The sequence below is a fragment of the Panthera uncia genome (assembly GCF_023721935.1).
Source record: "Panthera uncia isolate 11264 chromosome C1 unlocalized genomic scaffold, Puncia_PCG_1.0 HiC_scaffold_4, whole genome shotgun sequence".
Lineage (NCBI taxonomy): Eukaryota > Metazoa > Chordata > Mammalia > Carnivora > Felidae > Panthera > Panthera uncia.
In genome coordinates this window covers 11,184,810-11,200,400 of record NW_026057585.1, presented here as the reverse complement: position 1 = coordinate 11,200,400, position 15,591 = coordinate 11,184,810, and the positions used below count along the sequence as shown (strand labels likewise).

At 40.5% G+C, this 15,591-nt stretch overlaps 1 protein-coding gene and 1 non-coding gene across 2 annotated transcripts; one reads left to right on the top strand and one right to left on the bottom strand.

Moving 5' to 3' along the window:
• The first annotated feature begins 41 nt into the window (after positions 1–41).
• Positions 42–10,666, top strand: DDX20 (DEAD-box helicase 20). The gene is made up of 12 exons (XM_049616564.1): positions 42–118; positions 292–640; positions 1,011–1,105; positions 2,740–2,908; positions 3,521–3,635; positions 3,752–3,894; positions 4,039–4,177; positions 4,277–4,335; positions 5,848–5,930; positions 6,265–6,370; positions 6,496–6,597; positions 9,130–10,666. Exons 2-12 carry the CDS (start codon positions 340–342, stop codon positions 10,287–10,289), a joined length of 2,472 nt encoding a protein of 823 aa, XP_049472521.1. The 5' UTR covers positions 42–118; positions 292–339; the 3' UTR covers positions 10,290–10,666.
• Positions 4,988–5,060, bottom strand: TRNAK-CUU (transfer RNA lysine (anticodon CUU)). The gene has a single exon. It is a non-coding gene; the product is annotated as a tRNA-Lys (tRNA).
• Positions 10,667–15,591: the final 4,925 nt, after the last annotated feature.

Below are 15,591 nucleotides of genomic sequence, written 5' to 3'. Positions count from 1 at the left end.
GGTGGCGCGGGGCGGAGCGCGGGACTGGGCGGACCGCCCACGGAGGGCCGGGAGGCGGGGCGGCGCCCCCACTGTGTGCGCGCGGCGCCCTCTGCAGGCTGCCCGCGGCCGCACACCGGTAGCCCCCGCCTCTCTCTCCTCCTTCTTTCAGCCTTCCTCGGGCCACATTGTTTTGTCGTTATCGCTGCTTGCGAGACTTCCTAAGCCTCCGACTTCCGTCCCTTCGCCCCTCGCCGAAGCGTGTCTTCCTGGGAGGACTGCCAATAAAGTTTTTCGTCTTCTCGCTCTTAGGCTCCCTCCCTCGCCTCAAGTACCGCGAGATCCGGCGGCGCGGCTACGATGGCGGCGGCGTTTGAAGCCTCAGCGGCCTTAGCGACGGTGGAGGCCCCTATGCCGGCGGAGCGTGTGGCCGCACAGCTCGCGGCCTCGGAGCCACCCCCCGGGCCGGTGCGGAGCCTGCGGACGGCTCACGACGTCAGCGGCCCACGGACCCGCACGGGGGACGTGCTGCTGGCCGAGCCGGCCGACTTCGAGTCGCTGCTGCTGTCGCGGCCGGTGCTGGAGGGGCTGCGGGCTGCCGGCTTCGAGCGACCCTCGCCGGTGCAGCTCAAGGCCATCCCGCTGGGGCGCTGCGGGCTCGGTGAGGGCGGGGGCCGTGCGCGGGCCGGGAGGGTCCCGGAGGAGTCCCGGAGCGGGTGCGGGGTCCGGCCTGCGTCCGGGCGCTGCACGCTTTCGAGCCTCAGTTTCCCCTGTAAGAGACGCGGCGTTGATGGTTACGGTCCTTTTCACGGTGACAGTTGGCTCTCCGTTCGAGAAGATAAACGGTAGAGGTTCAGGGACGAGCCCTGTTTCTGGATATGGCCCGATGCTTTTTTGAGAGTTCACTAAAAACGAAGGTGCCAACCAGTGATGTTCTGGAGACCCTTGTAATCATGTGGTTTTGTGTCGGTATCTAAGCTTCTTTAGTCGGTACTGGTTAGCGATATACAGTATATATTTTTTCTCCTCAGATTTAATTGTTCAAGCTAAATCTGGCACCGGGAAAACGTGTGTGTTCTCTACCATTGCTTTGGACTCTCTGGTTCTTGAAAACCTAAGTACCCAGGTGAGTCTAACTCAGAGGACCCAAAGGAGGGTATGTTACGCGGATTTTATTATCGCGGGTTGGATGCAATACCGTAGCTCCTGAGAGAAGAGGTGAATTTAACGAATGATTGAGGTGAGCCATATGAAAAGCATAGAAGTAGACATTAAAGCCTTTGAGTGCTGGTGGTGTGGATGGTGACCAAGGATATGTTATTAGAGTTAGAAATTTGGAAATTTTTGTCACCGCATCTTAAATAGAATAATGGCATGTGTGTCAGTTTTTTCATTACTTGGGAATACAGATAGGTTTTCTTTGTTCTTCTACTTGTTGATCCGGTTGTGATAAATAAGATTTAGTATTTGGCCTGATTGATGATAATGTAGTGCTCTGGCTGTTGCTGGTAACTGCAGGTGGTTCTTACAGCCTTGTGAGTATATCCTGTTGATCTCCCATCTTCTAGGTTCTCTTGGAGTAGGTCTAAGAGAACCCAAACTAATAAGAGATTTAGGTTTGGAAATAATTTCTTCAACAAAGATTTTTCAAGCCCATGTTATGTATAAACAGTATGCCAGGATATCCATATTCAAAGCTTCTTGACTCATATCTACCAAATCCTGGGTTATGTACGTAAGAAATCCTTCAGCTTCCCAAAGACCTAGGCTATTCTACTTGTGAATTGAGATGTATTTGCGATTTTGGTTTCTGACAATTTGGGAGTAGATGAAATGCCAAAACCCTGAAAAGTGCCATAAACCAAATTTGTATATTTAAACTTAAGATCTTTTTGTTCTCAAATTTATTTTTGAAAATTGGGAAACTTCAGAAAAGTCAAGAAGTACCAGATAACTGCATCTGATAATCTCACCTACCCAGAGCGAAACTGCTGTTAACTGTTTTGGCATATTTTCTTCTCCTAGTTTTTTTTTTTTTTTTTTTTTTTTTAAAGCAGTTTTTTCCTTCTCCTAGCTCAGAACATGTAGTTTCACCTTGTCCTCCAGTAGTTAGTTATTTTGCAAAGTTCTCACCTTGACTCCCTAAAGCTCCTTTTCATGGAGCTAGAAATCTCACCCTGACTAGGTCCAGTTACAAGGGCCTCCCTGCTATTCCTCAGGTACACCAAGAATGTTACTGCCTTGAGGCCTTTACATTTGCCATTTCTCTTCCCAAAATCATTTCCCCAGGTGTCACATAGCTAAGCTCTACTCTGCCGTGTACATTTAGGTCTCTGCTCAAATGTTATTTCCTTAGTGGCCTTCCTTGATTGCTCCATTTAAAATAACTCCTTCCCTTCTTTTTTCACTTCTCTCCCCACCCCCCCCAACTCTTATTGTATGCCATTATTGATGTCCCTTTGTTTATTGTATGTCTTCTTACACAGAATGAAAGTGCCCTGAGGGCAAGAACTGTGTATTGTTAACTCTTGACTCCACAGCAACTTACATGTTGCCTAGTAGGTAGGCAATTCATTCAACTCAGTGTGTGTTGAATGAATATATATGTGAATGAATGGAATAGTTTCCCTTGTCAGTAAAAACTCATCATTTAAAATGATTGGCTAAATGAAAAATAGCTCATTATAATGCAAAATGTGCCAACCACACGTATCTGTTCCACTGACTCATTAAAAGTGTATATATTTTATGCTTTTTTAGATTTTGATCTTGGCTCCTACAAGAGAAATTGCTGTACAGATACATTCTGTTATTACAGCTATTGGAATAAAAATGGAAGGCTTAGAGTGTCATGTCTTTATTGGAGGGACTCCATTATCACAAGACAAAACCAGACTTAAAAAGTGTCATATTGCTGTTGGCTCTCCTGGTAAGATATCAATGACTGTTCATAACTGGGGCTTTTAAGGAACTGAACACTTTTAATATAGGTAATATAAAATAATTGATGTAAGAATATGGGAATCTTTGATAACTGATAATTATTTTGAGGATTATAAGCGAGGCTTTAGACATGTGACTGGAATTACCAGCAGAATGTAGGAAATCTCCATCCCTGAGGCTGTTTAAGTGCACCTATGGAACTGGCTTATGAAAAGAGGAGAAAGGAGATGATTTTCAAGAAGCCTTTCTAAGCCATGGATTGGGATTTATTCTTTGCTTCTCTATTAATCATTCAGACAAAAATCACTCAGATCAGAATTTAGTATTCAGGGCCTTAGCATTCAAGTCTTTTGATGGGAATAGTGTTTATGATCTGTGCTTATTGGTGGTGAAATATGAGGAAGAAATAATGGATTTAGGCAAGATAGAATTCAACATTTCTAATTTGTGGTTCGGTGCGTAAATGTATAATAACGAAGGTCGGGTCAAGAAAATCAGCAGTATAACCTGTGAGTGAGTAGAGTAACAACACTGGCTGAGATTTGCACAAATTCACTGCATCTTAAATATTTCAATATGCTTTTTTTCTGGACTTTAGGCAGAATTAAACAACTAATAGAACTTGACTACTTGAACCCAGGCAGTATACGTCTCTTTATTCTTGATGAAGCAGATAAGCTTTTAGAAGAAGGCAGCTTCCAGGAGCAAATAAAGTAAGAAAAATAACTTGCTGGACTATTAAAATGGTGTCCTAAAGTGTCTAGCTTTAACAGGTGGTAGTTACTGTTTGATTAGTTTCCACAGTGTGTGTTTTTCTTGTATTTTGCAGCTGGATTTATTCTTCCTTGCCTGCAAGTAAACAGATGTTGGCCGTATCAGCCACCTACCCTGAATATTTGGCTAATGCTTTGACAAGGTACATGAGAGATCCCACTTTTGTAAGACTAAATTCCAGTGATCCGAGTCTCCTAGGTGAGTACAGATATTGGATACTTACATTACTGGTTTGTTTGTGATACTCTGGAGCTTTCCCTTGCCTAGTTGGCTGTTGCTTTCACGTTTGCTATTAGGATATAGCAAATATGTTTTGTTTTAACAGAGGACTCTTCTTTGCAGGTTTGAAGCAGTATTACAGAGTTGTCAATTCATACCCTTTGGCCCATAAGATTTTTGAGGAAAAGGCTCAGCATTTACAGGAACTGTTCAGCAGAATTCCGTTTAATCAAGCCTTAGTCTTTTCTAATTTGCACAGCAGGTAATGTACCTTAAAAGGTCATTTGGGGAACTTGTGAAATAAAAGGATAGGCATGGGGCCATATTTATAAAATTATAACCTCTGTGTTATTTTTCATAGAGCACAGCATTTGGCTGATATTCTTTCTTCTAAAGGCTTTCCTGCTGAGTGTATTTCGGGTAAGTTTATATCTTACTTTAATCTTTGTTTAGTATCTTGACTTGAAGCCTCTCCAAAGTCAGGAGGAAGAAATGCTACTTCCTGAGTTGTCTTATGAGTGTGAGGTTACACTGAGTCTTTAGAGTAAAGGAAATTTCAGGCTAATTTTTCATTGGAATTTGATATATCAATATTCTTATTTTTATTTATTTTTTTTAGTTTATTTTTTGAGAGAGAGAGAGAGAGAGAGAGCGAGCAAGCAGGGGAGGGGTGGAGAGAGGAGCAGAGAAAGAATCCCAAGCAGCCTCTGCACTGTCACCGCAGAACCTGATGTGGGACTGGAACTCAGGAACCACGAGTTTGTGCCCTGAGCTGAAGTCAAGAGTTAGATGCTTAAGACCAAGCCACCCAGTTGCCCCTCAATATTCTTATTTTTTAAGTTGTAACTTGGTACATCATATGAAATTAGAAAATTGGAATGAATTGTCCATGAAGAGCTCAATAATTTTATAAAGTTTGCCTTTGTTATCTTCAGTGCAACATATTTTGCTTCTTTACATAATCATTGTAAAAATGCTGTGAGCTGCTACTGAATTAACTGCTTTATGGTCTTGAGGAAGGTGAACATGATTTTTTTTTTTTTTTTAAGATTTTATATTTTAGTAATATCTATACCCAGTGTGGGGCTCGAACTCACAACCTTGAGATTAAGAGTCACACGCTCTACCAACTGAGCCAGCCAGGTGCCCCAGGATGATTCCTTTTTGACAGAAAACTAAATTATTACTGCTGGCCTAATAGAAATGAAAGATTTAAAGGAATTTTTGATCAGTAAGATCCTTTTTAGAGTTTTCATTGATAGCTTAGTTTGTAACCTGTTAGCATAAGCTTGTCTCATCATTGTATATTATGAGATACTGGGAGACTGTTTTCTAATGGACAATATTTTGACTGTAGATCACACTTCAAAACCAAATTTATAAACCGCTGATTAAAGCAATTTTTCTAAGAATTGTTCTACTTCATATGTAACCTTGCGGATATAATGGTATATCTGCAGGCATAACCTAGTCACCATTTAAAATTGATTTTTGGGGGGCTTAATCGGTTGGGTGTCTGGCTCTTGATTTTGGCTCAGGTCATGATCTCATGGTTCATGGGATTGAGACCCATGTTGGACTTTGCGCTGACAGAATGGAACTTGCTTGGGATTCTCTCTCTCCCTCTCTTTCTGTCCCTCCCCTGCTCGCTCGCTCACTCTCTCTCTCTCTCTCTCTCTCTCTCAAAATGGGTAGATAGACTTTTAAAAATTGAAATAAAATAAAATATGTTTTTGAATTTCAAGTTGACTGCCTAACCGTATTTTTAAAAGATTCTGACTTTAGGTCTTAACCTATATTTGTATATAAGGATAGAGTTAACTTTGGTATATTTTTAAAGCGTTAAGACTGGTAGTTAGGAATTCTGCTTTTTGTGTATTTGATAAATATGTTAGCTTGTTTTTATATGACTTTCTTTTTGGGTCTTTTTAGGTAACATGAATCAGAATCAGCGTCTTGATGCTATGGCCAAGCTGAAGCAGTTTCATTGCAGAGTCCTCATTTCCACAGATTTGGTATATTTCTCGTTCGGGTTGGGTGACTAATCCATCTTGACTTGGGCTCTCTTGTCAGATGCACAGGTTTCAACTATTACTTTACATGGGTGTGTCTGATAAGAATACCAGAAGGGAATTGTCTTTCCAGTGCTGGGGAACATGCTTTCTTAAAAGTCTTATATTTTCATCTTTATTCTTGAAGCTAGTCATTAGAAATGAATTTCCTTTTCCTTTGCTCCTGAATTCCTTCCTGTTCTTCACTTGGATTTTGGTCGTACTATAGTAGAATAATCTAGTGTGCGTTGGAGCCTGTGTGGCAGTTAATGCAAACACTTGTTCTCTTCAATTCAAGACTTCCCGTGGGATTGATGCTGAGAAGGTGAACCTGGTTGTAAATCTGGATGTACCATTGGATTGGGAGACATACATGCATCGGATTGGCAGAGCTGGCCGTTTTGGTAAAAAAAAAAAAAAAAAAAAAAAAAAGTGAAAAGTTTGGCTGCTTTCTTTAGGAGGAAGATATGACAGGTAGAATGTCATTTATGTGGAAATGATTTACTAATTAAGAGTCCCTCTGCTTTAGGTACCTTGGGGTTGACAGTGACCTACTGTTGTCGGGGAGAAGAAGAAAATGTGATGATGAAAATTGCCCAGAAATGTAACATCAACCTTCTGCCTTTACCAGGTATATTTTGTCTGTGTCATTTTGCTGTCAAAAGAATAGTGATATTGATGATAGGCCTCATAAAATTAACAGCTGACACGGAACACTTAGGATGTGTTGGGTCCTATTCCATATGTTAGCTTGGTTAATTATCACCATGGTTCTATGAAGTGTGTGCCCTTATTGTCGATTTCTTGTGAATGAGGATATTGAGACATTGAAAAGTGAAGTAATTTGCCTAAGTTCTTACAGCTAATAAGCAGCAAGGAGAAGATTGCAAGCTAACTCCTGGCACATGAGAAATGAGAATTATTTTACTACTGTATTAGCTCTGTATTTTAGCTTTTAGCCTTGCAATTTGATTTCACTGTTTTATGTAAGGGGGCATATATTTCACTTCTTTTGTCGCTGTGGAGGTAATTCTTGCTGTATTCTCCTTTGTCATCATGGGGAAGGAAGGAATAATATCTTTAATTTAAATGCTATTTTGAAAAATTTTAAGTGTTTCCTTTTTAATATTTATTTATTTATCATCTCTATACCCAGTGTGGGGCTTGAACCCACAACCCTGAGGTCAAGAGTCCTGTGCTCTTGTGACTGAGCCAGCCAGGTGCCCCTGAAGTGTTTTCTTTTGATTTAATGGGTCATTTGTCAAGCTGATTTTTTTTAGTGCCACCTTGGAAACTGCATGTCTGAAACTATTAATGATCTCTTGAAAACTTTAAAAACTGTTGTGTAGAAATGTGGCTCATTTATTATATATGTTAATATATGCATGTTAGTGTGTATGTGTGTATATACATGTGTATAGGTACATATATGTGTGCATATATATGTATATACCAATATATATGTGTATATATACATAATTGTACACTTACATATACATGACCTTCTAGAATATGGGATAAGTAGTTATTGAATAAATATAGCAGTGAATATTTCAGTGATTTATATTTAACTCCGTTAGTGATTTTTATAAAGTTAGATTAAGCATAGGTCTGGGAATTTTGTGGATTCTAGTAGTTCTGGCTGTCATAGCTCATTTTGTGATCTTTTCACAAATTTCTTTAATTGCTCTAAGCTTGTGTCCTGATTTACAAAATACTTGTTTTTTGAAACAGTCTTTAGGTTCTCTGTCACTTTTAATAATATTTTTTTAATGTTTATTTTATTTTTGAGAGAGAGCAAGCAAGCGAGCATGGGTGGGGGGTGGGTAGAGAGAGAGGGAGATACAGAATCTGAAGCAGGCTCCAGGCTCTGAGCTGTGAGCCTCACAAACTGTGAGATCATGACCTGAGCTGAAGTCGGATGCTTAACCAACTGAGCCACCCAGGTGCCCCATGTCACTTTTAAGACTCTGTAGTATGTTAACTCTATGTATGAGTCTATTGATAATCTGTCAGATGATTATAATGTGAAAATAGTAAATTGAAAATTGGTAAAAGAGGGTTAAGACCTTCAGTAGGATTCAGTATCATAGCATGTAGTGATAAATAAAATTTGCCTTTGGATACTGGAAAATGACATATTTCGATCTTCACATAATGTTCTCGGAGCCTTGAAATCAGAAAATTATATTTGTGGTGTTGGATTTATATTGGACCAGGAGCTTGTATGATAGCAGACTGCTCAGGTGAAGCACCTGGCACAGGAGTAGGAGGGCAGTCGGCCTATTTGAGAAGGGTGGTAGGCAAACAAGGGATACCACCTCAGTAGGAATCGAGTTTTTGTCAGAGGATCTGTTCAGCAAAAGATCAAGAGCCCCAGCTGAAGAGTCCAGAATGAGGGATTCAATAGTGGATATGTCTATGTGGAGCCCCAGTAGCACGAACAGACAGGCAGACCTGTGTCAATCAGGGGCTTTGTGTATTTTGTCTGTCTAAGGTGAAAACTGATCACACTTTGGGAAGGTCTGAGTGTGCAGGTGGGAGCAAACTATCCCTCCTGGATGGAATAGGAAATTTAGAGAGCTGGAGCCAGCAAATTTTTAAAAATTTGCAAGTGCTGTTGAGGCCACAGATCTTTTTACAGTCCTCTTAACTTGTTCCCAGATAGAGGTTTTTCTCCACTGTTGGGGGCAGTGATTCCTCCCTGTTGGGAGTATAGGGTGGCAGATTTACTTGGGTGCAGAGTTGCAGTCGTAATATTCCCCAGCTGATAAGCTCTGGGGAGCACAATCCATTTTCTAATAATCTTGTTTTGCTGTCAGCAGTAGTGAGATAAAGGGGAAGAGTTGGGGAGAGTGGGAGGGGAAGAGATGGGGGAATTTCTGCAGACTTGTATGTCCTAGCAGAAGTTCTTTCTGAGTGGGAGGTATGGGGAGATCCTGCTTGTGAGTATGGGATGGGTCTTGCATATTTTGGGGTGTATTTCTTTACTGCGAGGATTGCTTGGGTCTTTTAAAATACTAAGTGCAATTCTTAAGCTTCTTAGTGTATTATTAGTATATATTATTTCTTACTTTACCATGGAGAGCTTTATGAAGTCATCAAAAATTGCTGGTCTTGAGCAGCTGAAGAATTTTCATATTCTTTTGTTCCTTTTATGTAGATCCCATTCCTCCTGGTCTGATGGAAGAATGTTCGGATTGGGATGTGGAGGTTCAAGCTGCTATGCATACATATGGCTTAGCAAGTGTACCTACCCAGCCCTTAAAAAAGCAGATTCAAAAAATAGAGAGAACCTTTCCAACTCCGAAAGCTCATGGTAACCATGTGGCTTCATCCAGAAATACTTCTGTATCTGCACTCTTAGTCAAATCAAAAAATAATACCAAACAAAAGCTTCCTGTGAAAAGCCACTCAGAGTGTGGAATCATCGAAAAAGCAGTGTCACCGAAAGAAGTGGGCTGTGGCATACAATTGGAAGAGCCGATGAAGAATTCTGTTCAGATCTCTGTTGAAAACTCGACTGGTCAGCACCAGGTCAAAGAAGCTATACCTGTGTCACTCCCTAAAATTCCTTGTCTGTCGTCCTTTAAAATCCATCTGCCATACTCTTTGACTTTTTCGGAATTGGTAGAGGATTATGAACACTATATTAAAGAGGGGCTAGAGAAACCTGTGGAAATCATCAGGCATTACACGGGTCCTGGGGATCAGACTGTCAATCCTCAAAATGGTTTTGTAAGAAACAGAATTCCTGAAGAGAGAGTGCAGGTATTGGCAAGTAGCAGTCAATCTGGAGACTCTGAGAGTGACAGTGATTCTTACAGCTCAAGGACTTCTTCCCAGAGCAAAGGAAATAAGTCCTACTTGGAAGGCTCTTCTGATACTCAGCCGAAAGACGCGGAGTCTACTCGTGTGGATGGCCATATCTCTTTGGAGCAGCCTCTGAATGGAAACAACATCCCTAATCCAGTAGAGTATCAGGAATCACCTGAAATCCAGACAAAGGCAAGGCATAAAGAGGGGGCTACCCAGAGAGCTAAGCAGAGCCGGAGAAACCCTCCCAGGCGGTCTTCCTATCGAATGCAGACAGAACCCCAGGAGGACGGTTGGTACGACTGCCACAGGGAAACCCATCTGAATTTTTCCGAGACCTACCAGGACTATGAGGAGTACTGGAGAGCTTACTACAGGGCATGGCAGGAATACTACACTGCTGCTTCTCAGTCATATTATTGGAATGCTCAGAGGCACCCAAGCTGGGTGGCAGCTTATCACATGAATACCATTTATCTACAAGAAATGATGCGTGGCAACCAGTGATGACAGGCAGTACCTCATACCATCCAGAAATATCAACGAGTGATACCTTCAGATAGCCATCCTCTGGGGCCTTTAGCACAGTGCCATTTTTGAGGAATTTGAAAAGTCTTGAGGCTTTCTGCTGGGACACATCTATTTTTCAGACTGTTTTGACCTGTCTTATTAGGTGAGGTATATTATCTTTTTTTTTTTTTTTTTTTTTTTTTTTTTTGAGAAACTTCATGGATCAGATCCTTGAAAGAAAATTTTGGAGACATAGAGCTAAAGGTCCCAGGATGCCATTATCTGTAAGCCATTCAAGAAAGAAACATTTAGAAAGACTTAATACCACTGCTTACTTGAAAAAAAAATAAAAACAGTTGAGGTTTGAAAAATAATGTTAGTTTATGCTGTGGAGTTCTTGACAAAAGGCTTGGGCTGTATTTCTATAGAGGTGTGTTCTTGTAGAAATTTGTAACACGATAGATCAGAAAATCCCCTCGCCTTTTATGTTTAGGTAGGAAGGAATAAATATTGCTTCACACTTTCCCAGAGGTAGCTTTGATGCCATTTTCTTCCAGGAAAAATATTTGTTACCAGTAAAAATGCGAACTCAGCCAAATGTTTATTGTCATGTTTATTGTTCATCTTTTTTTCGAATGTCTTGTTTTTAAGATTGTGAAAGCTGTGTGTGTGTTTACGCGCATTAAATAGCTCAGGATCATCAGTGGCTGTCTTATTTCCGTTTCTCAAGAAAAGGAGTAACTCAATCTTTGTTGGTTCTTGGATCCTTTTATGAATCTGATGAAAGTTATAGATTTGTGCCAGAAAAATTTCCATTCTGTAAACAAGATTTGTATATGTAATTCCAAGAGGTTCATAGACCTTCTGAAGCCCAGGTAGAAGCCAGATTAAGAACTGCCCTACTCTGCTGGGAGGCTAAAGGAAAGTTCTAGCCCTTCATTTTAACTGTTTTTTTGGAAGCTGGAACTCATTCTGTTTAAACTCTTCTCATAGTATGTCCTAATCTTATGCCTTCTAGAAATTTTCCCCCAGTTTTTACCTTTAGTGCTAGGATCTAAGGGGAGGGTCTCATTTTTCTGAGATGGTACATCTATAAATCATGACTCAGAAAAAAATTAATTGGAGTCCCCTTTATCTGAGATTTTGCTTTTTTTTTTTTTTTTTTTTTTTTTTTAGTTTATTATTTTGTGAGAGAAAGCATGTGCAAGCAGGGGAGGAGCAGAGAGGAGGGAGAAAGTGAATCCCAAGCAGGCTCTGCGCTGTCAGTGGGGTTCGATCTCTTGAATCGTGAGATCATGACCTTAGCTGGGATCAAGAGTCAGATGCTTAACTGACTGAGCCACCCAGGTACCCCCTGATATTTTACTTTCTGCACTTTGAATTACCCAAAGTCCACCATTGATTGGGTCCAGAAGCAGATGATCCTTTTGACATACTGTCTGGCCAGTCAGTAGTAATCTAATGCTGTGTCATAATACCTATAGTATTCACCATCAGGTAGGCATTTTATCATCTTACATCATCACCAGAAGGGTGAGTACAGTACGATAAGATACTTTGAGAGACCACATTCATGTAACTTTTATTATAGTATGTTGTGATTGTTCTATTGTTATTGTTAATCTCTTACTGTGCCTAATTTATAAATTAAACTTTATTATGGGTATGTACGTATAGGAACAAACAGTACATCTAGGATTCGGAACTGCCCGCGGTTGGAGGCATCCACTGGGAATCTTGGAGCGTATCCTCTGTGGATAAGGGTGGTGTAAAGATACGTATTCTTTCATTTCTTCTCCTTGGCAATCTTTTTATGATTACGCGTTTGGTTCCCAAACCTTGTGAATTGGAATTGTGGTGAGAGAACCCCTCGTGTCTAGAGAGATTTGTATTTAACTTTTTAAAAGGAAAGCTCTTCTTTTCTGTGTACATACTTCCCTAGGCACTACCAACACTTTCCTCCAGGCTTTCAGCAAACACCCACAGCCACTGTCATTTACTGTCCACAACCCTCAACATACCACTACCCTAAACTCCTGTTTAATTCGGATTCCTGTCATCTGGGTTGGGCAGTGGTAGGCTTTACTTACATGGATCTGTACTGTACATGTATTGCCAAGTTAGAATGAATTAATTAACACTGTAAATAGCAAATCCATAATTAGGTCCAGCATGTCATTAAGAGGTAGAGACTTTAATTACACACATTTCAGTAAGATCCCGTCATTGCTATATAATTGAACTTAACTCTTTTTCTCTACCCTTTCCCCCCACAATACAGCCAAGTTCACAGTCTGTCATTGCTAGGGGATTTTAATTAGGATACTGCTGCATCTTAATTAGAGATGAGGTTACCCATTAGTCTTGAAATTAATTGGATTCTCTCAAGGTTTATCTTATTTTGTGTTTGCCTTTTTTTTTTTTTTTTTTTTTTTTAGTAGGAAAATAAGCTGGAGGGGAGCATACACATAACATCTGAAAATACTGATGGTTTCATTTTCCATAAGCATTTGGGAAATTTCAGCAGTTACCTTCCCAAATAAGGGGACGTAGTATTGGTGGTGGCTGTGGAAGGAACCGGCTGCTATTTGTGCATGGTTAGACTTTTTTGTCTACAGTTGCAGTCAAGGTGGGGCGCCTGGGTGGCTTAGTGGGTTAAGCGTCCGACTTCAGCTCAGGTCATGATCTTGCGGTTTGTGAGTTCGAGCCCCGTGTCGGGCTCTGTGCTGACAGCTTGGAGCCTGGAGCCTGCTTCGGATTCTGTGTCTCCCTCTCTGGCCCTTTCTCTCTCTCTCTCTCTCTCTCTCTCTCTCAAGAGTAAATAAACATTAAAAAAAAAAAAAGAATTGCAGTCAAGGTGACTGTCTCCATAATCTGTTAGGAACCATAGGTAGTTTTCAGGTGAATTCACGTGAGAGTGCTATTGTGTAGTGGAAAGAGCATTTGTCGGGGCAGAGATGGTTGCCGCCTCCTTTTTCACCTTGTACCTGTTAGATGACCTCTTAGGGTCCAGTTTTCTCATCAATTAAATGAGGGGGTTAGACTAGAAGATTTTTAGTTCCCTTCCAGTTCCAAGATTTAATTAAAATATGACTAATAAGAGAAAATACTTTTTAGTTCTGGAAGAGAAAAATCAGTTTATGAATATAGAGAGCCTTGATAAATTCAGGTGATTTGGATGAAGGCTAGTGTGAATTGGCTTAATGTCTGAATTCTAGAATACTAAACAATATACTAAATACCACTATTCTAGTTAAGCTTTAAATTAGGTTAGTAGTATTAACATGTAGAGAAATCTCTAGGAAACCTGCAGCTGTAGATAATTCTGACTTAGAAGACAAACTATTTGGGTAATAAAAATAACATTTTCTAAAGTAGATTAAGTATTGTAGCATCACTTACCTTTTAATAATGTGATTTAGGGGTGCCTGGGTGGCTCAGTCGGTTGAGTATCCAACTCTGGCTCAGGTCATGATCTCGTGGTCTGTGAATTCGAGCCCCGCATTGGGCTCTGTGCTGACAACTCAGAGCCTGGAGCCTGCTTTGGATTCTGTGTCTCCTTCCCTCTCTGCCCCTCCCCCGCTCAAGCTCTGTCTCTTTCATTCTCAAAAATAAATGTTAAAAAAATATTTTTAAAAAAATGTGGTTTAAAGGTAAACATTAGCCCCTGAGTGCTAAAAATAATTGAATAGGAATTACAGTACTTGCAGATCAAATCATATGAGACAAGGAGTAGTTTTGAAGTTTTCGGTTTTTTCCCCTTCCCCTAAATGTAAATGAACCTGTTAATCTTTAAGAAAACATAATTTTGATAGTCATAGCTGACCTTGGAACTGGGTCCTTCACAAGGGTATTCTATTGTTTTGGCAGAATATTGTTTTGTGCCTCTGTCAACAAACACCTATGTCCCAGTTAACACTGAGTGTTTTTTTTAGCAAAAAGGAGCATGTATTGCTCCGTGCACATCTGGTTTCCAGTTTCTGGTCTCTGGATTATGTGAGCTGTGGATCCGTGGTGACACCTAGTGGGTGATAAGGATATGAGCATCTGAATTTCATGGCCAACTTCAAAGGCCTTTGGGCATCATGCATTTTTGGCTTGATGTTCCATTTGTATCATGGTTTTCATTGATTGGGATGTAGTCATGGGGAAATTAAAAGGATTTCCATTGTTGCTGGGAATGTGTGTTGTTCACATTATGGTGGAATATGAAAATGCCCCTTCTCGTTAACCTAAATCAGAATTACTAAGGTGAGAGCAAATCTTCAAGATACTGGTACTTGATTAAGATACTGGTACTGGATTAAGTACCCCCACTTTTAAGATGAGGAAACACAGTGCCTGATGGGAAATCGTGCAAGTAAGCAATAGAACCTAAATGTAAGCCTCCCATCACCTAATTCCCAAGCTTCCTGCCATACCCTACACATCATTTAATTTTGGGTTTTCCCTTTAGTTTTAAGACCCTGGTTTAGATGAAGGAGTAAATATATTCTCAGCAGAACCAGTACTGCTATGTAAAGGCAGATTTTCTTTTAGTAATACGGGGCTGGTCTCAAAATAGGGCTGTTGACAAATGCAATCCAGTGCTTGTGGACATCCATGACTAAAGCATGGGAGCAGGCAAGATCTGTGATCCAGGTCGTCGAGAGGTTGCTTGCGTTGAGGGAGGGTGGAGGAGGGAAGATGAGACGAGACCCTTACACACACTTCTGAGATTCTGTGGCTTTTCTTTGACAAGATAGAACGCCTCTCTGTTCAAATTACCCGTATTTTCTAGTGTATAGCAGGAGAATTGGTATTAAAACAAACATTCCTAATCACATTAGGGTTTGTGGCACATAGTTTGTTTAATCCAGATTGGATACATCAGGTACAGCAGTGGCACATGACTCAATACTGTAAATGATAATACGTTTTAACATATGCACTACAGTTTCAAAAGAAGACGACAGGAAACTCAAGAGTTGTTTTTTTTTTCATACAAAGTTTTCACATGTTTTATCTTCCTGCAGTTTTGTACAGTATTCCTTTGCCATTGTGATGTTGGTAAGCAAAGCCCATTTATTATATGAAAATAGAAAAGAACACACTTGATGTTTTTCACGATAACATTAATGGGGAGGTGACCTCTAAGGAAAACATTACATTGGAATGTCTGATTATCAAAAATATACCATCCCTCCCACCTCCCAGGTTTGTAAAATAGTCTATTGGTCCAAGGAGCCCCCCAGGATTTGGGTCAGTGCCCTACACTGGTTTAGAGTGACATCATCCAGTGTAGTTAAGTAACCTGCTA